At 56.0% G+C, this 25,385-nt stretch overlaps 1 protein-coding gene across 8 annotated transcripts in view; it reads right to left on the minus strand.

Annotated features, from left to right (window-relative positions):
• CPSF1 (cleavage and polyadenylation specific factor 1) overlaps positions 1–25,385 on the minus strand; it is an 88,745-nt gene that overhangs the window by 45,860 nt on the left and 17,500 nt on the right. For 4 of the 8 annotated variants that reach the window (XM_077189967.1, XM_077189954.1, XM_077189949.1 and 1 more), the window contains exons 5-17: positions 21,360–21,383; positions 20,521–20,577; positions 17,529–17,680; positions 14,639–14,785; positions 10,320–10,459; positions 8,952–9,062; positions 7,268–7,361; positions 6,564–6,651; positions 6,347–6,472; positions 5,127–5,178; positions 4,204–4,298; positions 2,719–2,793; positions 1,723–1,803 (exon numbers count right to left, since the gene is read on the minus strand). In XM_077189967.1, coding sequence (XP_077046082.1) covers positions 1,723–1,803; positions 2,719–2,793; positions 4,204–4,298; positions 5,127–5,178; positions 6,347–6,472; positions 6,564–6,651; positions 7,268–7,361; positions 8,952–9,062; positions 10,320–10,459; positions 14,639–14,785; positions 17,529–17,680; positions 20,521–20,577; positions 21,360–21,383 — 1,242 coding nt within the window. Of the gene's footprint in view, positions 1–1,722; positions 1,804–2,718; positions 2,794–4,203; positions 4,299–5,126; positions 5,179–6,346; positions 6,473–6,563; positions 6,652–7,267; positions 7,362–8,951; positions 9,063–10,319; positions 10,460–14,638; positions 14,786–17,528; positions 17,681–20,520; positions 20,584–20,934; positions 20,953–21,114; positions 21,138–21,359; positions 21,384–25,385 lie in introns of those variants that run through there. The other 4 variants (XM_077189965.1, XM_077189960.1, XM_077189974.1 and 1 more) reach the window with 4 other exon arrangements.

A 25,385-nucleotide genomic window follows, 5' to 3' on the forward strand; every position in this document is an offset into this window, starting at 1 on the left:
AGGGAGGGTTTGTGGGGTTTGGGGTTTTGGGGTTCGGGGCGTTTTAGGGTTTTTGAGGTTCAGGGGGGGGATTTGGGGTTTTGGGGGGTTCTGAGGGGATTTGGGGTTTGTGGGATTTGGGGTCCATGGGAGCTTTGTGGGGTTCAGATGGTTTTGGGGTTTCGGGGGGGGTTTGGAGGCCAGGGGGGATTTGGGGTTTTGGGGTTTGGGGCAGGATTTGGGGTTTGAGGTTTTGGGGTTCAGGGGGGATTTGGGGTTTATGAAGGATTGAGGGGGGATTTGGGGTTTTTAGGGTTTTTAGGGTTTTTGGGGTTTGGCGGGATTTGGGGTTCAGGGTGGTTCAGGGGTTTTGGAGTTTTAGGGATCTGAACTTTTTGCTCTGGGTTTCGGGTTTTGGGGTTCAGGGGGGTTTTGGAGTCAAGGGGGATTTGGGGGTTTAGGGGAGGTTTGGGGGGGTTTCAGAGTTTGGGGTTTGTGGGGTTCAGGGGGGATTTGGGGTTTTGGGGTTCAGGGGGGGTTGAGGTTTTGGGGTTTTTGGGGCTTAGGGGGGGTTGCAGTTTTTGGGGCTTAGGGGGATTTGGGGATCAGGGTGGATTTGGGGTTTGTGGGGTTTCAGGGGGGATTTGGGGTTTTGAGGTTCAGGGGGGGTTGGGGTTTTGGGGTTTTTGGGGCTTAGGGGGGGTTGCAGTTTTTGGGGCTCAGGGGGATTTGGGGATCAGGGTGGATTTGGGGTTTGTGGGGTTTCAGGGAGGATTTGGGGTTTTGAGGTTCAGGGGGGGTTTGTAGGGGAGGTTGGGGTCTAAGGGATGGTTTTGGGGTTCAGGGCTGGTTTTGGGATGTGTTTTGGGATTTTGGGATCCCAGGGTCATTTCTGGGGTGTGTTTGGGTTTTTTGGGGTCCCAGGGCTGGTTTTGGGGTGGTTTTTGGGGTTTTTGGGTACCTGCAGCACGGTCAGGGCCCCGTTCTTGCCGTACCCCAAGTACAGGCAGGGGTTGGGGTTTTTGGGGTGGTTTTGGGGTGGTTTTTGGGGTTTTTAGGGTGGTTTTTGGGGTGGTTTTTGGGGTGGTTTTGGGGTGGTTTTGGGGTGGTTTTTGGGGTTTTTGGGTACCTGCAGCACGGTCAGGGCCCCGTTCTTGCCGTACCCCAAGCACAGGCAGGGTTTGGGGTTTTTGGGGTGGTTTTTGGGGTGGTTTTGGGGTGGTTTTTGGGGTGGTTTTTGGGGTCAGTTTTGGGGTTTTTGGGTACCTGCAGCACGGTCAGGGCCCCGTTCTTGCCGTACCCCGAGCATAGGCAGGGGTTGGGGTTTTTGGGGTGGTTTTTGGGGTGGTTTTTGGGGTGGTTTTGGGGTGGTTTTTGAGGTTTTTGGGTACCTGCAGCACGGTCAGGGCCCTGTTCTTGCCGTACCCCGAGCATAGGCAGGGGTTGGGGTTCAGGGCTGGTTTTGGGGTGGTTTTTGGGCTGGTTTTTGGGGTCAGTTTTGGGGTTTTTGGGGTGGTTTTTGGGGTGGTTTTTGGGGTGGTTTTTGGGGTGGTTTTTGGGGTGGTTTTTGGGGTGGTTTTTGGGGTTTTTGGGTACCTGCAGCACGGTCAGGGTCCTGTTCTTGCCATACCCCGAGCACAGGCAGGGGTTGGGGTTTTTGGGCTGGTTTTTGGGGTGGTTTTTGGGGTGGTTTTTGGGGTTTTTGGGGTGGTTTTTGGGGTCAGTTTTGGGGTTTTTGGGTACCTGCAGCACGGTCAGGGCCCCGTTCTTGCCGTACCCCGAGCACAGGACGATCTCCAGGTCGGGCTCGGGGCTGTTCTGGAACTGCAGAGAAAACAGTGGGGTCAGGTTTGGGGTCAGGTTTGGGGGTACATTTTGGGGTAAATTTTGGGGTATTTTTGGGGTACATTTTGAGGTATTTTTGGGGTACATTTTGGGGTTTCTGGGGGACATTTTGGGGTTTTTGGGTCCCTCAGTTGGGCCGGGTTTTGAGGTGGATTTTGGGGTTTCTGGGGTACATTTTGGGGTGGGTTTTGGGGTTTCTGGGGTACATTTTGGGGTGGATTTGGGGTTTTGGGTCCCTCAGTGGGGCTGGGTTTTGGGGTACATTTTGGGGTATTTTTGGGGTGCATTTTGGGGTTTCTGGGGTACATTTTGGGGTGGATTTGGGTCCCTCAGTTGGGCTCGGCTTTGAGGTACATTTTGGGGTTTTTGGGGCACATTTTGGGGTTTCTGGGGGACATTCCGGGGTGGGTTTGGGGGTTTTGGGTCCCTCAGTTGGGCTGGGTTCTGGGGTACATTCTGGGGTATTTTTGGGGCACATTTCGGGGTTTCTGGGGTACATTTTGGGGTGGATTTGGGGGTTTTTGGGTCCCTCAGTTGGGGTGGGTTTTGGGGTGGATTTTGGGGTATTTTTGGGGTACATTTTTGGGTTTTTGGGTCCCTCACCTCCTCGGACAGGAAGGCCGGGTTTGGGGTTGGTTTTGGGTGGGTTTTGGGGTACATTTTGGGGTGGATTTGGGGGTTTTTGGGGTGGGTTTTTGGGGTTTTTCCCCTCTCACCTCCTCAGACAGGAAGGCCGGGTTTGGGGTGGGTTTGGGGTGGATTTTGGGGTATTTTTGGGGTACATTTGGGGTTTTTCCCCTCTCACCTCCTCGGACAGGAAGGCCGGGTTTGGGGTGGGTTTTGGGGTATTTTTGGGGTATTTTTGGGGTATTTTTGGGTTTTTTCCCCTCTCACCTCCTCAGACAGGAAGGCTGGCTCCCCCATGGCGGCGTTGGCGCAGGGCCCGATGTTGAGGATGCTGTCACACACCTGGCGCGGGGACAGGGACACCGCGCTCACACGGGGACAGGGACACGGGGGTGACAGGGAGGTGACAATGACAGTACTGTGAAGGGGCAGGTGGCCAAGTTGGGGTGACAGGGAGGTGACAGACAGATGACAGGGATGTGACACAGGTGACAGTGACAGTACCTCGAAGGAGTAGGTGGCCAGGTTGGGGTGACAGGGAGATGACACACAGGTGACAATGACATTACCTCGAAGGAGTAGGTGGCCAGCTGTGTGTGACACACAGGTGACACACAGGTGACAGACAGGTGACAGACAGGTGACAATGACATTACCTCGAAGGAGTAGGTGGCCAGGTTGGGGTGACAGACAGGTGACACACAGGTGACACACAGGTGACACACAGGTGACAATGACATTACCTCAAAGGAGTAGGTGGCCAGCTGTGTGTGACAGGGAGGTGACAGACAGGTGACAGACAGGTGACAGGGAGGTGACACACGGGTGACAGTGACAGTACCTCGAAGGAGTAGGTGGCCAGGTTGGGGTGACACACAGGTGACAGGTGACAGGTGACAGACAGGTGACAGACAGGTGACAGACAGGTGACACACAGGTGACATTACCTCGAAGGAGTAGGTGGCCAGGTTGGGGTGACAGACAGGTGACACACAGGTGACACACAGGTGACACACAGGTGACAATACCTCGAAGGAGTAGGTGGCCAGGTTGGGGTGACACACAGGTGACACACAGGTGACACACAGGTGACACACAGGTGACAGTACCTCGAAGGAGTAGGTGGCCAGGTTGGGGTGACACACAGGTGACACACAGGTGACAGTGACATTACCTCGAAGGAGTAGGTGGCCAGGTTGGGGTGACAGGTGACACACAGGTGACAATGACATTACCTCAAAGGAGTAGGTGGCCAGCTGTGTGTGACAGACAGGTGACACACAGGTGACAGACAGGTGACACACAGGTGACACACAGGTGACAGTGACATTACCTCGAAGGAGTAGGTGGCCAGGTTGGGGTGACAGACAGGTGACAGGTGACAGACAGGTGACAGGGAGGTGACACACAGGTGACAGGGAGGTGACAATGACATTACCTCGAAGGAGTAGGTGGCCAGGTTGGGGTGACAGACAGGTGACAGACAGGTGACACACAGGTGACACACAGGTGACAATGACATTACCTCGAAGGAGTAGGTGGCCAGGTTGGGGTGACAGACAGGTGACAGACAGGTGACACACAGGTGACACACAGGTGACAATGACATTACCTCGAAGGAGTAGGTGGCCAGGTTGGGGTGACAGACAGGTGACAGACAGGTGACACACAGGTGACATTACCTCGAAGGAGTAGGTGGCCAGGTTGGGGTGACAGACAGGTGACACACAGGTGACACACAGGTGACATTACCTCGAAGGAGTAGGTGGCCAGCTGTGTCCCCGAGGCCGCCTCGCTGCCGTACACCTCGATCTCATCCACCTCGTCCTGAGCCTGCGGCTTCCCCCCTGCCACAGGGACACACCTGTGACACCTGTGACACCTGGGTGACACCTGGGTGACACCTGTGTGACATCTGTGTGACACCTGTGTCACCCCCCTGCGACAGGGACACACCTGTGTGACACCTGGGTGACACCTGTGACACCCCCCTGCAACAGGGACACACCTGGGTGACACCTGTGTGACACCTGTGTGACACCTGTGTGACACCTGTGTCACCCCCCTGCCACAGGGACACACCTGTGTGACACCTGTGTCACCTGTGTCACCCCCCCGGGACAGGGACACGGCTGTGTCACCCACTGTCACCTCCCTGTCACCCAGTGTCACCCCCCAGTGTCTCTACAGGTCCCCAGGTGTCCCCAGTGTCCCCCAGGTGTCCCCCAGTGTCCCCAGTATCCTCAAAGTGCCCTCAGGTGTCTCCAGCTGTCCCAGACTGTCCCCCAGGTGTCCCCAGGTGTGTCCCAGCTGTTCCCAGGTGTCCCCCAGAGGTGTCCCCAGGTGTCCCCAGGTGTGTCCCAGCTGTTCCCAGGTGTCCCCCAGAGGTGTCCCCAGGTGTCCCCCAGGTGTTCCCAGCATCGCTCAGGTGTCCCCAGGTGTCCCAGATTGTCCCTAAGTGTCCCCCAGCTGTCCCAGACTGTCCCCCAGGTGTCCCCAGTGCACCCCAGGCATCTCCAGGTGTGTCCCAGCTGTCCCAGACTGTCCCCAGCTGTCCCCCAGATGTCACCAAGTGCCCCCCCTGTCCCCCAGGTGTCCCCCAGGTGTCCCCCAGATGTCCCCCAGGTGCCCCCCCTGTCCCCCAGGTGTCCCCAGGTGTCCCCAGGTGTCCCCACCTGCCCATGGCCCCGATGGCTCCGAGCGTTTCTTCTTCACTGGCGGCTCCTCCTGGGGGGACAGGGACAGGGGTGGGGTCCCCAGGTGTGATTTGGGGATCCCCAGGTGATTTTGGGGTGCCCAGGTGTGATTTGGGGTGCCCAGGTGTGATTTGGGGTGCCCAGGTGATTTTTGGGGATCTCCAGATGGATGTTGGGGTCCCCACATGAAATTTTGGGTCCCCAAGGGACATTTTGGATCCCCCCCAAGTGATTTTTGGGGTCCCCAGGGGTGACTTGGGGTGCCCAGGTCAGTTTTGGGATTCCCAGGTGTGATTTGGGGTGCCCAGGTGATTTTTGGGGTGCCTCGGTGGATTTTGGGATTCCCAGGTAATTTTTGGGGTGCCCAGGTGATTTTTGGGGTGCCCAGGTGCTTTTTGGGCTCTCACCTGTCTGTCAGGCCCCTCCGGCTTTGGGATGGGGATTTGGGATCTCGGGAAGGGTTTGGGTTCCTTGGGGAGGATTTTGGGGATCCCAGGTGTGATTTGGGGTGCCCAGGTGGTTTTTGGGATCCCCAGGTGGATTTTGGGGATCCCCAGGTGATTTTTGGGGTGCCCAGGTGATTTTTGGGTATCTCCAGGTGAATTTTGGGGTGCCCAGGTGTGATTTGGGCTCTCACCTGTCTGTCAGGCCCCTCCTTGCCCCCTTGGCTCTGAGATGGGGATTTGGGATCTTGGGGAGGGTTCTGGGGATCCTCAGGTGAATTTTGGTGTGCCCAGGTGAATTCTGGGGATCCCCAGGTGCTTTTTTGGGATGCCCATGTGGATTTTGGGGTGCCCAGGTGGTTTTTGGGGTGCCCAGGTGCTTTCTGGGCTCTCACCTGTCTGTCAGGCCCCTCCTTGCCCCTCTGGCTCTGGGATGGGGATTTTTGGGATCCCCAGGTGGATTTTGGGTATCCCCAGGTGATTTTTGGGGATCCCCAGGTGATTTTTAGGGTCCCCAGGTGCTTTCTGGGCTCTCACCTGTCTGTCAGGCCCCTCCTTACTCCCCTAGCTCTGGGATGGGGATTTTTGGGATCCCCAGGGTGGATTTTTGGGATCCCCAGGTGGATTTTTGGGATCCCCAGGTGATTTTTGGGGTGCCCAGGTGATTTTTGGGGATCCCCAGGTGGATTTTTGGGACTCCCAGGTAATTTTTGGGGATCCCCAGGTGTTATTTGGGGTTCCCAGGTGGGCTCTCACCTGTCTGTCAGGCCCCTCCTTGCCCGCCCCGGCCGGGGGCTCCTGCAGCTTCTCTGTGTACCTGAGCAGGAGGGAATTCCCCAGGCGGGACCCCAGGAAGAGATACCCGGGCTCCAGAGGGACCATCTGGGGACACAGGTGTCACCTGAGCGTCCCCAGGCGTCCCCAGGCGTCCCCAGGTGTGCCCAGGCGTCCCCAGGTGTCCCCAGGTGCTTACACAGGTGGTGAGGACGGAGGCGGCCGCTTTGTCGAAGTGGAAGGAGCGCACGGAGCGCATCCCGTCCGTGATCAGCGTCAGCACATAGCTGGGACAGCAAGGGACAGCTCAGGGGGTGACAAACCCACCCTGGGGGACACCCCCAAGCCCTTGGGGACACCCCCATTAAAAACAGGGACCCCTCACTATCCCACAGCACAGAGCGCATCCCGTCCGTGATCAGCGTCAGCACATAGCTGGGACAGCAAGGGACAGCTCAGGGGGTGACAAACCCATCCCTGGGGACACCCCCGGGTCCTTGGGGACACCCCCGGGTCCTTGGGGACACCCCCAAACCCCTGGGGACACCCCCAAACCCTGGGGACACCTCCAAACCCTAGAGGACACCCCCAAACCCTTGGTGACAGCCCCGAACCCTTGGGGACACCCTGAAGTACTTGGGGACACCCCCAACCCTTGGGGACACCCCCAAGCCCTTGGGGACATCCCCAGGACCCCCCAAAATCCCTGGAGACCCCCAAAAGTCACCCCAGAAACCCAGGGACCCCCACTCTTGTCCCAGGGAAGGAGGGGACAGAGCTTGTCCTGTGCCTGAGCAGTGCCAGGACACGGCTGGGACAGGGGGTGGCACTTCAGGGGGGGACAGGGGACACCACAAACCCTTGGGGACACCCCCAGACCCTTGGGGACACCCCCAGACTCACATCTCCCCCCCCTTGAGCGAGATGACCATCTTGTCATAGGAGATGAAGGTGGCCTGGGCACAGTCCAGAGTCATCCTCACGCCCTCCTGGATCCCTGGGGACAGCGACCGGGACAGTGGGGATGGGGACAGGAATGGGGACAGTGGGGATGGGGACAGGGATGGGGACAGTGGGGATGGGGACAGGGACAGTGGGGATGGGGACAGGGACAGGGACAGTGGGGATGGGGACAGGAATGGGACAGGGACAGGTGGGGACAGGGATGGGACAGCGACAGGGACAGTGGGATGGGGACAGGGACAGGGAAAGGACATGGACAGGGACGGGGACAGTGGGATGGGGACAGGGACAGCTGGGGATGGGGACAGGAATGGGACAGGGACAGTGGGGATGGGGACAGGACATGGACAGGGACAGGGACGGGGACAGTGGGGATAGGGACAGGGATGGGACAGGGACAGGGACAGTGGGGATGGGGACAGGGATGGGGACAGGGATGGGACAGCGACAGGGACAGTGGGATGGGGACAGGGACAGGGAAAGGACATGGACAGGGACAGTGGGGATGGGGACAGGAATGGGACAGGGACGGGGACAGTGGGGATGGGGACAGGACATGGACAGGGACATGGACAGGGACAGTGGGATGGGGACAGGAATGGGGACAGTCACAGGTGGGAACAGGGATGGGACAGGGATGGGGACAGTGGGGATGGGGACAGGGATGGGGACAGGGATGGGGACAGACACAGCTGGGGACAGGGATGGGGACAGGGACAGGGGACAGGGATGGGGACAGGAACAGGGGACAGGGATGGGGACAGGGGACAGCAACAGGGACAGTCACAGCTGGGGTGGGGACTGGGACAGGACATGGACAGGGATGGGGAGAGGGACAGTGGGGACAGGGACAGCTGGGGTGGGGACAGCGGGACGGGGATGGGGACAGGGATGGGACAGGGACAGTGGGGACAGACAAAGACAATCATAGCAGGAACAGGGATGGGGAGAGGGATAGGCACAGGGACAGTGACAGGGATGGGGACAAGGAGAGAGGGGATGGTGACACAAGGAATGGGAATGGGACAGGGACAGTGACGGGGGAGAGGGACAGGAACGGGAACAGGGACAGGGATGGTGACAGTGACAGGCACAGTGACAGTGACACTCACGGAGCGGGAAGATGGTGGTGCCGCAGGTGAGGCTGTTGAGGGCCACCCTGTACAGGATCAGGGACAGGGACAGGGACAGGGACAGGGGACAGTGACAGGGACAGGGGACAGGGACAGGGACAGGGGACAGTGACAGGGACAGGGGACAGGGACAGGGACAGGGGACAGTGACAGGGGACAGGGGACAGGGGACAGGGACAGGAACAGGGACAGGGGACAGGGGACAGGGGACAGTGACAGGGGACAGGGGACAGGGGACAGGGACAGTGACAGTGACAGGGGACAGTGACAGTGACAGATGTGTCACTCACGCAGAGGGAAGACGGTGGTGCCGCAGGTGAGGCTGTTGAGGGCCACCCTGTACAGGATCAGGGACAGGGGACAGGGGACAGGAGACAGGGACAGTGACAGGAACAGGGACAGGGGACAGGGACAGTGACAGTGACAGGGGACAGTGTCAGGGGACAGGAACAGGGACAGGGGACAGGGACAGTGACAGATGTGTCACTCACGCAGAGGGAAGACGGTGGTGCCGCAGGTGAGGCTGTTGAGGGCCACCCCGTACGGGGGCACGCTCTGGTTCAGGTACAGCAGAGAGTTCACAGCGAAGATCACAACACCCCCTGGGACATGGGGACAGTGTCAGTGTCATTGTCATTGTCACCCCCTGTGACACGGGGACAGTGTCAGTGTCAGTGTCACCCCTGGGACATAGTCACAGTGTCATTGTCACAACACCCCCTGCGACATGGGGACAGTGTCATTGTCATTGTCACAACACCCCCTGCGACACGGGGACAGTGGGGACAGTGGGGACAGTGTCATTGTCATTGTCACCCCCTGGGACATGGGGACAGTGTCAGTGTCATTGTCATTGACATTGTCACAACACCCCCTGGGACACGGGGACAGTGTCATTGTCATTGTCAGTGTCATTGTCACCCCCTGGGACATGGGGACATGGGGACAGTGTCATTGTCATTGTCACAACACCCCCTGGGACACGCGGACATGGGGACAGTGTCATTGTCACCCCCTGGGACACGGGGACAGTGTCATTGTCATTGTCAGTGTCATTGTCACCCCCTGGGACATGGGGACATGGGGACAGTGTCATTGTCATTGTCACAACACCCCCTGGGACACGCGGACATGGGGACAGTGTCATTGTCACCCCCTGGGACACGGGGACAGTGTCAGTGTCAGTGTCATTGTCACCCCCTGTGACACAGGAACAGTGTTATTGTCACAACACCCCCTGCGACACGGGGACAGTGGGACAGTGTCATTGTCACCCCTGGGACATAGTCACAGTGTCATTGTCACAACACCCCCTGCGACATGGGGACAGTGTCATTGTCATTGTCACCCCCTGGGACACGGGGACAGTGTCATTGTCATTGTCACTGTCACCACACCCCCTGTGACACGGGGACATGGGGACAGTGGGGACAGTGTCATTGTCATTGTCATTGTCACCCCCTGGGACATGGGGACAGTGTCATTGTCAGAGTGTCACTGTCACTGTGTCACTGTGTCACTGTCACTGTCCCTGTGTCACTGTGTCACTGTCACTGTGTCACTGTGTCACTGTCACTGTCACTCTGTCACTGTGTCCCTGTGTCACTGTCACTGTCACTGTGTCCCTGTCACTGTGTCACTGTCCCTGTGTCACTGTGTCACTGTGTCACTGTCACTGTGTCACTGTCCCTGTGTCACTGTGTCCCTGTCCCTGTCACTGACCGATGGGTTTGGGCACAGGCAGTGCCTGGGTGCAGTCGAAGGGCAGCGAGCTCAGGGACCAGATCACTGTCACTGTGTCACTGTGTCACTGTCCCTGTCCCTGTCCCTGTCACTGTGTCCCTGTCCCTGTCACTGACCGATGGGTTTGGGCACAGGCAGTGCCTGGGTGCAGTCGAAGGGCAGCGAGCTCAGGGACCAGATCACGGGGTGCACGCGCTGCAGGATGTTCAGCGAGATGGCCACGATGCTGCACGTGTCCTGCCGCACTGCCACCCTCCTGTGGGGACATCTCTGTCACCTCTGTGTCACCTGGGGGTCACAGTGTCCTGTGACACTGCCACCCTCCTGTGGGGACACCTCTGTCACCTGGGGGTCACCTGGGAGTCACCTTGGGGTGACAGACACAGCCTGACCCCACCCGTGTCCTGTGACACTGCCACCCTCCTGTGGGGACACCTCTGTCACCTGGGGGTCACAGTGTCCTGCCCCACTGCCACCCTCCTGTGGGGACACCTCTGTCACCCCTGTGTCACCTGGGGGTCACCTGGGGGTCACAGTGTCCTGCCGCACTGCCACCCTCCTGTGGGGACACCTCTGTGTCACCTGGGGGTGACAGACACCCCCTGACCCCACCTGTGCCCTGTGGCACTGCCACCCTCCTGTGGGGACACCCCAATGTCCCCCTGAGTGACAGCCTGACCCCTGACCCCTGACCCCTGTCACCCCTTGGGGACACCCCAATGTCACCAGGGGTGACCTCTGTGACCCCTCAGCCCTGTCACCCCAAACTGTCCCCTGACCCCAAACTGGGCACTGTCACCCCAAACTGGGCACTGTCCCCTGTCCCTGTGTCCCCAGTGTCACTGTCACCCCAAACTGGGCACTGTCACCTGTCACTGTGTCACTGTCACCCCAAACTGGGCACTGTCCCTGTGTCCCCAGTGCCACTGTCACCCCAAACTGGGCACTGTCCCTGTGTCCCCAGTGCCACTGTCACCCCAAACTGGGCACTGTCACCTGTCACTGTGTCCCCAGTGTCACTGTCACCCCAAACTGTCCCCTGTCCCTGTGTCCCCAGTGCCACTGTCACCCCAAACTGGGCACTGTCACCTGTCACTGTGTCACTGTCACCCCAAACTGGGCACTGTCCCTGTGTCCCCAGTGCCACTGTCACCCCAAACTGGGCACTGTCCCTGTGTCCCCAGTGCCACTGTCACCCCAAACTGGGCACTGTCCCTGTGTCCCCAGTGCCACTGTCACCCCAAACTGGGCACTGTCACCTGTCACTGTGTCCCCAGTGTCACTGTCACCCCAAACTGTCCCCTGTCCCTGTGTCCCCAGTGCCACTGTCACCCCAAACTGTCCCCTGTCCCTGTGTCCCCAGTGCCACTGTCACCCCAAACTGGGCACTGTCCCTGTCCCTGTGTCCCCAGTGCCACTGTCACCCCTAACTGGGCACTGTCCCTGTGTCCCCAGTGCCACTGTCACCCCAAACTGGGCACTGTCCCCTGTCCCTGTGTCCCCAGTGCCACTGTCACCCCAAACTGGGCACTGTCCCCTGTCCCTGTGTCCCCAGTGCCACTGTCACCCCTAACTGGGCACTGTCCCTGTGTCCCCAGTGCCACTGTCACCCCAAACTGGGCACTGTCCCTGTGTTCCCAGTGTCACTGTCCCCTGTCCCTGTGTCCCCAGTGTCACTGTCACCCCAAACTGGGCACTGTCACCTGTCACTGTGTCACTGTCACCTCAAACTGGGCACTGTGACCTGCACTGGGACCTTCCAGAGCCCACTGGGACCCCAAAACTCCCCTGAACCTCAAAATCCCCCAAATGGCCCCAAAACTGCCCCAAAATGCCCCAAAAGTGCCCCAGAGCAGCTCGAGCTGGGGTCAGAGGGGGGAACTGAGGGGATCCATGGGGAACTGAGGGGGCTGGGAACCCCCAAACAGCCCTGAAACAGCCCTGAAACAGCCCTGAAACAGCCCTGAAACAGCCCCAAAACAGCCCTGAAACCACCCCCAAAACACCTGAGACAGCCCCAAAACACCTGAAACAGCCCCAAAACACCTGAAACACACCAAAAACACCCTTGAAACACCCCCAAACACTCCTGAAACACCCCCAAAACACTCCGAAAGACCCTCAAAACAGCCCTGAAACCCACCCAAAACACCTGAAACCCACCCAAACACCCCTGAAACAGCCCCAAAACCCCCCGAAACAGCCCCAAAACACCCCAAATCCCCCCAAAATCCCCCGACTGACCCGGGCCAGGTCTGGGTGGGCTCCAATAGGATCAGCAGGGTGGGCTCATAGCAGCCATGCAGGAACTGCATGGGCTGGGACCCCCAAAACCTCCTGAAAAGAGCCTCAAATTCCCTCTAAACTGCCCCAAATCTCCCCAAACTGTCCCAAAACCCCCCAAAATTCTCCCCAAACCCTAAAACTGACCCGGGCCAGGTCTGGTTGAGCTCCAATAGGTTCAGCAGGGTGGGCTCACAGTAACCATACAAGAACTGCATGGGCTGGGAACCCCTGAAATCCCCTGAAATCCCCCCAAACCCCCTGAAAACCCCCAAAACTGCCCCAAAACCTCCTGAAATCCCCCCAAACCCCCTGAAAACCCCCCAAAACTGCCCCAAAACCTCCTGAAATCCCCCTAAACCACCCCAAACTCCCTGAAACCCCCCAAAATCCCCCAGACTGACCCAGGCCAGGTCTGGGTGGGCTCAAACAGAATGAGCAGGGTGGGCTCACAGTAACCATGCAGGAACTGCATGGGCTGGGACCCTCCTGAAACTCTAAAACCCCCACAAACCCGCCCTAAACTGCCTCAAATTCCCTCCAAACCACCCCAAATTGCCCCAAAACCCCCTGACACCCCCCAAAATCCCCCAACTGACCCGGGCCAGGTCTGGTTGGGCTCCAATAGGATGAGCAGGGTGGGCTCACAGTAACCATGCAGGAACTGTATGGGCTGGGACCCCTGAAATGCCCCCAAAACTCCCTGAAACCCCCCAAAATCACCCCAAAGCCCCTGAAACCCCCCCAAATCCCGCTGGGACCCCCAGACTGACCCAGGCCAGGTCTGGTTGGGCTCAAAGAGGATCAGCAGGGTGGGCTCAGAGCAGCCATGCAGGAACTGCATGGGCTGGGAACCCCAAAACCCCCTGAAATTCCCCCAAACCACCCCAAACTCCCTGAAACCCCCCCAAAACTCCCCAAATCCCCCAAAATGCCCAGACTGACCCGGGCCAGGTCTGGTTGGGCTCGAAGAGGATGAGGAGGGTGGGTTCAGAGCAGCCATGTAAGAACTGCATGGGCTGGGACCCCGAAAACCCCCTGAAATCCCCCCCAACCCCCTGAAACCTCCTGAAAACTGCCTCAAATTCCCTCTAAACCGCCCCAAATCTCCCCCAAACCACTCCAAATCCCCCCAAAATCCCCCTGGGACCCCCAGACTGACCCAGGCCAGGTCTGGTTGGGCTCCAATAGGATCAGCAGGGTGGGCTCAGAGCAGCCATGCAGGAACTGCATGGGCTGGGAACCCCTGAAACCCCCTGAAACCCTCTCAAAACCCCTTGAAATCCCCCCAAAACTGCCCCAAAAGCCCCTGAAACCCCCCAAAATCCCCCCAAAATCCCCAACTGACCCGGGCCAGGTCTGGTTGGGCTCGAAGAGGATGAGGAGGGTGGGCTCATAGCAGCCATGTAGGAACTGCATGGGCTGGGACCCCCAAAACCTCCTGAAAAGAGCCTCAAATTCCCTCTAAACCGCCCCAAATCTCCCCCAAACTGTCCCAAAACCCCCCAAAATTCTCCCCAAACCCTAAAACTGACCTGGGCCAGGTCTGGTTGGGCTCCAATAGGATCAGCAGGGTGGGCTCACAGTAACCATGCAGGAACTGCATGGGCTGGGACCCCAAAACCCCCTGAAATCCCCCCAAACCCCCTGAAAACCCCCCAAAACTGCCCCAAAACCTCCTGAAATCCCCCCAAACCCCCTGAAAACCCCCCAAAACTGCCCCAAAACCTCCTGAAATCCCCCTAAACCACCCCAAACTCCCTGAAACCCCCCAAAATCCCCCAGACTGACCCAGGCCAGGTCTGGGTGGGCTCAAACAGAATGAGCAGGGTGGGCTCACAGTAACCATGCAGGAACTGCATGGGCTGGGACCCTCCTGAAACTCTAAAACCCCCACAAACCCGCCCTAAACTGCCTCAAATTCCCTCCAAACCACCCCAAATTGCCCCAAAACCCCCTGACACCCCCCAAAATCCCCCAACTGACCCGGGCCAGGTCTGGTTGGGCTCGAAGAGGATGAGCAGGGTGGGCTCATAGCAGCCATGCAGGAACTGCATGGGCTGGGAACCCCAAAACCCCCTGAAAACTGCCTCCAATTCCTTCTAAACCACCCCAAATCCCCCCAAAATCCCCTTGGGACCCCCAGACTGACCCGGGCCAGGTCTGGTTGGGCTCGAAGAGGATGAGCAGGGTGGGTTCATAGTAGCCATGTAAGAACTGCATGTCGATGATGTTGAGCAGTTTCTCGTCCAGCTCCCGCACGTCGATGATGTAGCTGGGCAGGAAACTCGACTTCTGCCTGAGGGATTGGGGGGGTCAGGGGGGCTGCCGGGTTTTGGGGGGCCCTGGGGGGTCAGGGGGGGCTGCCGGGTTTGGGGGGGCCCCAGGGGGGTCAGGGGGGGCGGCCGGGTTTTGGGGGGCCCTGGGGGGGCTGCCCGGGTTTGGGGGGTCTGGGGTGGGATTTGGGGGGTTCAGGGGGCACTGCCCGGGTTTTGGGGGGCCCCGGGGGTCTCTGGGGGATCCATGGGGCACTGCCTGGTTTTGGGGGCCCTGTGGGGTTTCAGGGGGCACTGCCCAGGTTTTGGGGCGGATTTGGGGGGTTCAGGGGGGGCTGCCCGGGTTTTGGGGTGCCCCGGGGGGATTTGGGGGCACTGCCCAGTTTTGGGGTGGGATTTGGGGGGTTCAGGGAGTGCTGCCCGGGTTTTGGGGTGCCCCGGGGATTCAGGTGGCACTGCCCGGTTTTTGGGGTGCCCACGGGGGTCTGGGGGGGCTGCCCGGGTTTGGGGGGCCCTGGGGGGTTCAGAGGGGGCTGCCCGGGTTTTGGGGAGTCTGGGGGGGTTCAGGGGCAGCTGCCCGGGTTTTGGGGGGGGATTTGAGGGGTTCTGGGGGGGCTGCCCGGGTTTGGGGGGCCCCGGGGCTCTCTGGGGGGGCTGCCGGGTTTTGGGGGACCCTGGGGGGTTCAGGGGGGGCTGCCCGGGTTTTGGGGTGCCCTGGAGGGTTCAGGGGGTGCTGCCCGGGTATAGGGGGGTCTGCGGGGGGATTTGAGGAGGTTTGGGGGGGGCTGCCCGGGTTTTGGGGGGGGATTTGAGGGGTTCAGGGGGCACTGCCCAGGTTTGGGGGGGGGCCCGGGGGGGATTTGGGGGGTTCAGGGGGGTTCAGGGGGGGCTGCCCAGGTTTTGGGGTGCCCCGGGGCTGTCTGGGGGCTTCAGGGGGCACTGCCCGGGTTTTGGGGGGAGATTTGAGGGGTTCAGGGGGCACCAGCCGGGTTTGGGGGTGTTCAGGGTGGGGGGTGCCCGGGTTTTGGGGGGGAATTCGGGGGGTTCAGGGGGGGTGCCCATGTTTTGGGGGCCCCTGGGGGGGGATTTGGGGGGTTCAGGGGGCACTGCCCGAGTTTTGGGGTGGGTCTGGGGGGTTCAGCGGGGGTGCTCGGGTTTGTGGGGTTCAGGGGGCGCTGCCCGGGATTGGGGGGCCCTGGGGGGGGATTTGGGGGGTTCGGAGGGGGCTGCCCAGGTTTGGGGTGCCCTGGGGGGTTCAGCGGGGTGTGCTCGGGTTTGTGGGGTTCAGGGGGTGCTGCCCGGGATTGGGGGGCCCTGGGGGTGTCAGGGGGGGCTGCCGAGTTTTGGGGTCCCTGGGGGTTCAGGTGGCACTGCCTGGGTTTGGGGGGGTTCAGGGGGGGCTGCCCGGGTTTTGGGGGGCCCTGGGGGGTTCAGAGGGGGCTGCCGGGTTTGGGGGGTTCAGGGGGTCTCAGAGGGCACTTCCCGGGTTTGGGGGTGCCCCGGGGGGGGTTCAGGGGACACTGCCCGGATTTTGGGGGTCTCAGGGGGCACTGCCCGGTTTTGGGGTGCCCAGGGGGGTCTGGGGGAGCTGCCCGGGTTTGGGGGTCTGGGGGGGGGATTTGGGGGGTTCAGGGGGCACTGCCCGGGTTTTGGGGTCCCCGGGGGTTCAGGGGGCACTGCCCAGGTTTGGGGGGGTTCAGGGGGGGCTGCCCGGGTTTAGGGGGGGATTTGTGGGGTTCAGGGGGTGCTGCCCGGGTTTTGGGGTCTCTGGGGAGTTCAGGGGACACTGCCTGGGTTTGGGGATCTCAGGGGGCACTGCCCGGTTTTGGGGTCCCCGGGGGTCTCTGGGGGGGGTTCAGGGGGGGCTGCCCGGGTTTTGAGGTCCCCGGGGGGGTCTCAGGGGGACCTGCCTGGGTTTTGGGGTGTCCCGGGGGTGTCTGGGGGCTTCAGGGGGCACTGCCCGGATTTTGGGGGGGGTTTTGCGGGGGTTCTGGGGGGCTGCCCGGGTATTGGGGGGTCCTGGGGGGGATTTGGGGGGGTTCAGGTGGGCCTGCCCGGGTATTGGGGGGTCCTGGGGGGGAATTTGGGGGGGTTCAGGGGGTGCTGCCCGGGTTTGGGGGTGCCCTGTGGGGTCTCAGGGGTCACTGCCCGGGTTTTGGGGAGTCTGGGGGGGTTCTGGGGGGGCTGCCCGGGTTTTGGGGGTCTCAGGGGGCACTGCCCGGTTTTGGGGTGCCCCAGGGGGTCTCAGGGGGCACTTCCCGGTTTTGGGGTGCCTCGGGGGGATTTGGGGGCACTCCCCAGTTTCGGGGTCCCCCCGGGTGTCTCTGGGGGGGTCTCAGGGGTCACTCCCCAGTTTCGGGGTCCCCCCGGGTGTCTCTGGGTCTCTCTGGGGGCACTCCCCGGTTTTGGGGTGTCTCTGGGGTCACTCCCCGGTTTCGGGGTTCCCTGGGGGGGTCCATGGGTCACTCCCCAGTTTCGGGGTCCCCCCGGGGCTCTCAGGGGTCCCTCCCCAGTTTTGGGGTCCCCCTGGGGTCTCTGGGGTCACTCCCCAGTTTCGGGGTCCCCCCTGGGGTCCATGGGTCCCTCCCCAGTTTCGGGGTCCCCCCGGGGGTCTCAGGGGTCCCTCCCCAGTTTCGGGGTCCCCCTGGGGGTGTCTCAGGGGTCACTCCCCGGTTTCAGGGTCCCCCCGGGGGTCTCTGGGGGGGTCCATGGGTCCCTCCCAAGTTTCGGGGTCCCCCCTGGGTGTCCCTCTGGGGGGTCCCTCACCCCTCTCCCACCAGCCCCTCGTGCTCATCAGCCAGCGAGTCCCTGCGGAAGGGCAGCACCACCAGGCGCGTGCCATAGATCAGCATCACCGCACAGCGGCCGTCGGGGTCCACCCGCACCCGAGGGGTGTGCACGTTCTGAACGAAACCATCCTGGAAATAAGGGGGTTTAGGAACCTCAAAATACATCCTAGAGCTCTGTGTGCACATTCTGAACAAAGCCATCCTGGAAATAAGGGGGTTTGGGAACGTGAAAGGGGGTTTGGGAACTCAAAATGGGGGTTTGGGAACTCAAAATCCATCCTAGAGCTCTGTGTGCACGTTCTGAACGAAACCATCCTGGAAATAAGGGGGTTTGGGAACGTGAAAGGGGGGTTTGGGAACATAAAATACATCCCAGAGCTCTGTGTGCACGTTCTGAACGAAACCATCCTGGGGAAACAGGGGGTTTAGGAACCTCAAAATGGGGGTTTGGGAACTCAAAATCCATCCCAGAGCTCTGTGTGCATGTTCTGAACGAAGCCATCCTGGAAATAAGGGGGTTTGGGAACCTCAAAATACATCCTAGAGCTCTGTGTGCACGTTCTGAACGAAGCCATCCTGGGGAAACAGGGGGTTTAGGAACCTCAAAATGCACCCCAGAGCTCTGTGTGCACGTTCTGAACAAAGCCATCCTGGAAAAGGGGATTTAGGAACATAAAATACATCCTAGAGCTCTGTGTGCACGTTCTGAACAAAGCCATCCTGGAAAAATGGGGGTTTAGGAACTCAAAAGGGGATTTAGGAACACAAAATGGGAATTTAGGAACCTCAAAATCCATCCCAGAGCCCTGTGTGCACGCTCTGAACAAAGCCATCCTGGAAATAATGGGATTTAGGAACTCAAAATGGGGGGTTTGGGAACCTCAAAATCCATCCCAGAGCTCTGTGTGCACGTTCTGCACAAAGCCATCCTGGAAAAATGGGATTTAGGAACATAAAAGGGGATTTAGGAACATAAAAGAAGGTTTGGGAACCCCAAAATCCATCCCACGGCTCTGTGTGCATGTTCTGCATGCAGCCATCCTGGGGAAACAGGGGATTTAGGAACCTAAAAGGGGATTGGGGAACCCTAAAATCCATCCTAAAGCTCTGTGTGCACGTTCTGCACGAAGCCATCCTGGAAAACAGGGGGTTTAGGAACCTCAAATGGGGATTGGGGAACCCCAAAATCCATCCCATAACCCTGTGTGCACGGTCTGCACGAAGCCATCCTGGGGAAACAGGGGTTTTAGGAACCTAAAAGGGGGTTTAGGAACCTAAAAGGGGATTTAGGAACACAAAAGGGGATTTAGGAACATAAAAGGGGATTTAGGAACTCAAATGGGGATTTGGGAACCCCAAAATCCATCCCATAACCCAGTGTGCACGTTCATGAACAAAGCCATCCTGGAAAAGGGGATTTAGGAACTGAAAAGGAGATTTGGGAACCCCAAATGAGGATTTAGGAACCCCAAATGGGGCTTTGGGAACCCCAAATCCATTCTGGGGGAAAATTCAGGGATTTTAGGGAAAAATTCAGGGATTTGGGGGGAAATCCAGGGATTTTGGGGTTCTGGGATAACCCTGGGACCTGAGGGAACCCCAAAATCCATTTTTGGGGAAATGAGGGAATTTGGGGTGTTTGGGGTCACCCCAGGATTTGAGGAAACCCCAAATCCATTCTGGGGGAAAATTCAGGGATTTTGGGGTTGTGGGATAGCCATGGGCTTTGAGGAACCCCAAATCCATTTTAGGGGAATCTCAGGGAATTTGGGGGAAAATGCAGGGATTTTGGGGTTGTGGGATAACCCTGGGATCTGAGGGAATCCCCAAATCCGTTTTTGGGGTGAATTGTGGGGATTTTGGGGTTCTGGGATAACCCTGGGATCTGAGGGAACCCCAAACTCCATTTTTGGGGTGAATTGTGGGGTTTGGGGTGAATTTGGGATTTTGGGGTGAATTGTGGGGGTTTTGGGGTGAGTTTGGGGGATTTGGGGTGAATTTGGGGGATTTGGGGTGAATTGGGGGTTTTGGGTGAATTTGGATTTTGGGTGAATTTTGGGGATTTTGGGGTGAATTTGGGATTTTGGGGTGAATGTGGGGGTTTTGGGGTGAATTGTGGGGATTTTGGGTTGAATTTGGGGATTTTGGGGTGAATTTGGGGGTTTTGGGATGAATTGTGGGATTTGGGTGAATTGTGGGGGTTTGGGGGAAAATTCAGGGATTTTGGGGTTGTGGGATAAACCTGGGATTTAAGGGAACCCAAAATCCATTTTTGGGGAAAATTCAGGGATTTTGGGGGAAATTCAGGGATTTTAGGGGAAATCCAAGGATTTTGGGGTTCTGGGATAACCTGGGATTTGAGGAACCCCAAAATCCATTTGGGGAAAATTTGGGGAATTTTAGGGGAAATTCAGGGATTTTGGGGGGAAATTCGGGATTTTGGGGTTCTGGGATAGCCTGGGATTTGAGGAACCCAAAATCCATTTTGAGGAAAATTGGGGGATTTGGGGTTTTGGGATAAATCTGGGATCTGTGGAACCCCAAAATCCATTTTAGGGGGAAATTCAGGGAATTTGGGGGAAATTCAGGATTTTGGGGTTCTGGGATAAACCTGGGATTTGAGGAACCCCAAATCCGTTTTTGGGGTGAATTGTGGGATCTGGGGGAAGTGCAGGGATTTTGGGGGAAAATTCAGGGATTTTTGGGCAAATTCAGGGATTTTGGGGTTTTGGGATAACTCTGCGATTTGAGGAACCCCAAATCCGTTTTTGGGGTGAATTTGGGGGTTTTGGGTGAATGTGGGGATTTTGGGGTGAGTTTGGGGGTTTTGGGGTGAATGTGGGGATTTTGGGGTGAATTGTGGGGGTTTTGGGGTGAATTTGGGGGTTTTGGGGTGAATTGTGGGGTTTTGTGGTGAATTGTGGGGGTTTTGGGTGAATTTGGGGGTTTTGGGGTGAATTTGGGCTCACCCTGAGCTCCGGCTCCTCGAAGTAGTGCAGGGACAGAGTCTTGAGGTCGTGGGTGCCGGGGTCGTACTCACCACGACAGCTGGGAACGGCACCCCAAAAATGAGTGAGGGCGCCCCGAAATTGAGACACAGCACCCCACAGTTACCAACGGCACCCAAAAATGAGATACAGCACCCCACAGTTACCAACGGCACCCCAAAATTGAGTTACAGCACCCCAAAATGGGGTCGTACTCCACCACTGACAGCTGGGAACGGCACCCCGAAAATGAGACACAGCACCCCAAAATTACCAATGGCACCCCAAAAATGAGTCAGGGCACCCCGAAATGAGACACAGCACCCCAAAATCATCCATGGCACCCAAAATGAGATACAGCACCCCAAAAACGAGACACAGCACCCGAAATGGATTGTACTCCACCACTGACAGCTGGAAAGGCACCCCAAAAATGAGTTAGGGCACCCCAAAATGAGTGAGGGCACCCCAAAAATGAGATACAGCACCCCAAAATCATTAATGGCACCCAAAAATGAGATACAGCACCCCACAGTTACCAACGGCACCCAAAATTGAGTTACAGCACCCCAAAATGGGTCGTACTCCACCACGGACAGCTGGGAACGGCACCCCGAAAATGGTGAGGGCACCCAAAAACATCCATGGCACCCCAAAAATGAGATACAGCACCCCAAAAACGTCCATGGCACCCCAAAAACGAGACACAGCACCCGAAAACATCAATGGCACCCCAAAAACATCCATGGCACCCCAAAATCAGCAAGGGCATCCCAAAAACCACTTAGGGCACCCCAAATCAGCAAGGGCACCCCAAATATGGGGTCGTACTCCACCACTGACAGCTGGGAACAGCACCCCAAAAATGAGATACAGCACCCCAAAAACCACTTAGGGCACCCAAAAACATTCACGGCACACCAAAATGAGATACAGCACCCCAAAAATATCAATGGGAACCCAAAGTTACCAACGGCACCCAAAAATGAGTTACAGCACCCCAAAATGGGGTTGTGCTCCACCACTGACAGCTGGGAACAGCACCCCAAAAACATCCATGGCACCCAAAACGAGATACAGCACCCAAAAATGAGATACAGCACCCCAAAAACATCCATGGCACCCTAATATGGGGTCATACTCCACCACTGACAGCTGGGAAAGGCACCCCAAAAATGAGTTAGGGCACCCCAAAGTCATCCAGGGCACCCAAAGTCATCCACAGCACCCCAAAGTCATCCAGGGCACCCCAAAAACCACTTAGGGCACCCCAAAAACCACTTAGGGCACCCCAAAGTTATCAACAGCACCCTAAAATTAGCAATGGCACCCCAAAAGTGAGTGAGGGCACCCAAAGGTACCAAGGGCACCCCAAAGTCATCCAGGGCACCCCAAAAATCATCTACAGCACCCCAAAATCAGCAAGGGCACCCCAAAGTTATCAATGGCACCCCAAAGTTATCAATGGCACCCCAGAATCATCCAGGGCACCCCAAAAATGGAGTAGGGCACCCCAAAGTTATCAACAGCACCCTAAAATTACCAATGGCACCCCAAAAGTGAGTGAGGCCACCCCAAAATCATCGATGGCACCCCAAAGTCATCCACAGCACCCCAAAGTCATCCAGGGCACCCCAAAAACAGCAAGGGCACCCCAAAAATGGGGTAGGGCACCCCAAAGTTATCAACAGCACCCTAAAATTAGCAATGGCACCCCAAAAATGAGTGAGGGCACCCCAAAGTCATCCATGGCACCCCAAAGACATCAATGGCACCCCAAAATCATCTACAGCACCCCAAAATCAGCAAGGGCACCCCGAAGTTATCAATGGCACCCTAAAATTATCAATGGCACCCTAAAATGAGTGAGGGCACCCCAAAATCATCCACAGCACCCCAAAGACATCCATGGCACCCCAAAGTTACCAATGGCACCCCAAAGTTATCAATGGCACCCCAAAATCATCCAGGGCACCCCAAAGTCATCCACAGCACCCCAAAGTTACCAAGGGCACCCCAAAGACATCGATGGCACCCCAAAGTTATCAACCCCGAAAATGAGATACAGCACCCTAAAATGGGGTCATGCTCAAACACTGAGAGCTGGGAACAGCACCCAAAAAACAGCAAGGGCACCCAAAGTGAGCAAGGCACCCCAAAAATGAGATACAGCACCTCAAAATCAGCAAGGGCACCCCAAAAGTGAGTGAGGGCACCCCAAAGTCATCCATGGCACCCAAAGTTACCAATGGGACCCCAAAGTTACCAAGGGCACCCCAAAAAACACTTAGGGCACCCCAACAATGGCGTAGGGCACCCCAAAGTTACCAATGGGACCCCAAAATCACCAGGGCACCCAAAGTCACCCACAGCACCCCAAAGTCACCCAGGGCACCCCAAAGTTACCGATGGCACCCCAAAGTTACCAAGGCACCCCAAAGTCCCAGGGCACCCCAAAGTCATCCACAGCACCCCAAAGTCACCCAGGGCACCCCAAAATCACCCAGGGCACCCCAAAGTCCCAGGGCACCCCAAAGTCACCCAGGGCACCCCAACCCTGAGCTCTGGAGCCCCAAACTGAGTTCGGGCACCCCAACCCTGGGAGTTTTGATTTTTGGGGATTTTGTCTGGGGTTTGGGGGTTTTTGGGGATTTTGGGGATTTTGGGGATTTTTGGGGATTTTTGGGGTTTTTGGGGATTTTTGGGGTTTTTGTCTGGGGATTTTGGGGATTTTTGGGGATTTTTCCTGGGGGTTTTGGGGTTTTTTGTTTGGATTTTTGGGGGGTTTGGGGTTTTTGTGGGATTTTTTGGGGATTTTTAGGGATTTTGGGGGGATTTGGAGGTTTTAAGGCAGATTTTGGGGTTTTTGGGGGTTTTTGGGGGATCTTTGGGGTTTGGGGGAATTTTTGGGTTTTTTGGGTGATTTTTTGGGGGATTTTTGGGGTTTTTGGGGGATTTTTGGGATTTTGGGCATTTTTTGTTTTTTTGGGGATTTTGGGGGGTTTTTTGGGGGGATATTTTTGGGTTTTTTTGGGGGATTTTTGGTTTTTTTTGGGGCATTTTTGGGGTTTTTCGGAGATTTCTGGGGTTTTTGGGGATTTTTGGGGAACTTGTGGGGGCTTTTGGAGATTTTTTGGGGTTTTGGGGATTTTTGGGAGATTTTTTTGGATTTTTGGGGAGATTTTTTTGGGGTTCTTTTGGGATTTTTGGGGTTTTTTTTTCTGATTTTGGGGCTTTTTTTGGGATTTTTTGAGGGGTTTCGAAGTTTTTTGGGCTTTTTTTGAGGGTTTTGGGGCATTTTTGGGGAGGTTTGGGTTCTTTGGGATTTTTTGGTTTTTCTGGGGCTTTTTTTGGATTTCTTGGGCTTTTCTGAGGGATTTTTTGGGGTTTTTTAGTTTTTTTCTGGGGCTTTTTGAGGTTTTTGGAATTTTAATTTTTTTTCTGGGGTTTTTTGGGGATTTTTTTTTTGATTTTTGGGGGTTTTGGGGTTTTTTGAGGCTTTCAGGGATTTGGGGGAATTTTCTGGCATTTTTGGGGTTTTTTTGGGATTTTTGGGTTTTTTGGGGGATTATTTGGGGGATTTTTTGGTTTTTTTCTGGGTTTTTTGTGATTTTAGTTTTGTTTTCCTTTTTGGGGTTGATTTTGGGGCAGTTTCTGGGGCTTTTGGGTTTTTTCTGCATTTTCTGGGATTTTGGGGCTTTGGGGATTTTTTTTTATTTTTTGGGGTTTTTTCCTGGGGTTTTGGCGTTGAGTTTTTGGGGTGGGGCTTTGGGGTTTTGATGGGGTTTGGGGTTTTTTCAGGGTTTTTGAGGTTTTGGGGCTTTCTTGGGGCTTTTTTGGGTTTTTGGGGCTTTTTTGGGGGATTTTTTTTGGATTTTTTTGGGGGGGATTTTTTTAGAATTTTTTTTGTGGGATTATTTTAGGTTTTTTTAGGTTTTTTTTCTGGGATTTTTTTAGGATTTTTTCTGTGGGATGTTTTTAGGATTCTTTTTTTGTGGGGTTGGTTTAGGATTTTGGGTTTTTTGTGGGAATTTTTTGTGGGATTTTTTTTAGGATTTTTTTAGGATTTTTTTTGTGGGATTTTTTAAAGATTTTTTGTGGGATTTTTAGGATTTTTTTTCATTTTTTGTGGGGTTTTTTTAGGATTTTTTTAGGAAATTTTTTAGGAAATGTTTTAGGAAATTTTTTAGGATTTTTTTGAGGGATTGTTTTAGGATTTTATTTTTTGGTGGGGATTTTTTTTTAAATTTTTTTTTTGTGGGATTTTTTTAGGATTCTTTAGGATTTTTTGCTGAGTTTTTTAATAAGATATTTTTAGTATTTTTGGATGGGATATTTTTAGGATTTTTGTGGGATTTTTTATGGGATTTTTTATAGGATGTTTTTAGTATTTTTTGTGGGATTTTTTATGATTTTTTATGGGATTTTTAATGGGATTTTTTTAGCGTTTCTTTAGGATTTTTTGATGGGATTTTTTTAGGATTTTTGTAGGATTTTTTTAAGATTTTTTTAGGATATTCTTAGGATTTTTGTGGGATTTTTTAGGATTTTTTAGGACTTTTTTAGGATTTTTTTTAGCATTTCTTGTGGGATTTTTTTTGTGGGATTTATTTAGTATTTTTTATGGGATTTTTTGGTGGGATTTTTTTAGCATTTTTTAGGATTTTTTCACGGGATATTTTTAGGATTTTTGTAGGATTTTTAATGGGATTTATTTAGTATTTTTTATGGGATTTTTTCCGGATTTTTTGTAGGATTTTCAGTGGGATTTTTTTAGCATTTTTGTAGGATTTTTTTTAGGATATTTTTCAGATTTCTGTAGGATTTTTATGGGATTTTTTTTTAGG

This window comes from Agelaius phoeniceus, chromosome 1 (genome assembly GCF_051311805.1).
Source record: "Agelaius phoeniceus isolate bAgePho1 chromosome 1, bAgePho1.hap1, whole genome shotgun sequence".
NCBI classification, from domain to species: Eukaryota; Metazoa; Chordata; class Aves; order Passeriformes; family Icteridae; genus Agelaius; species Agelaius phoeniceus.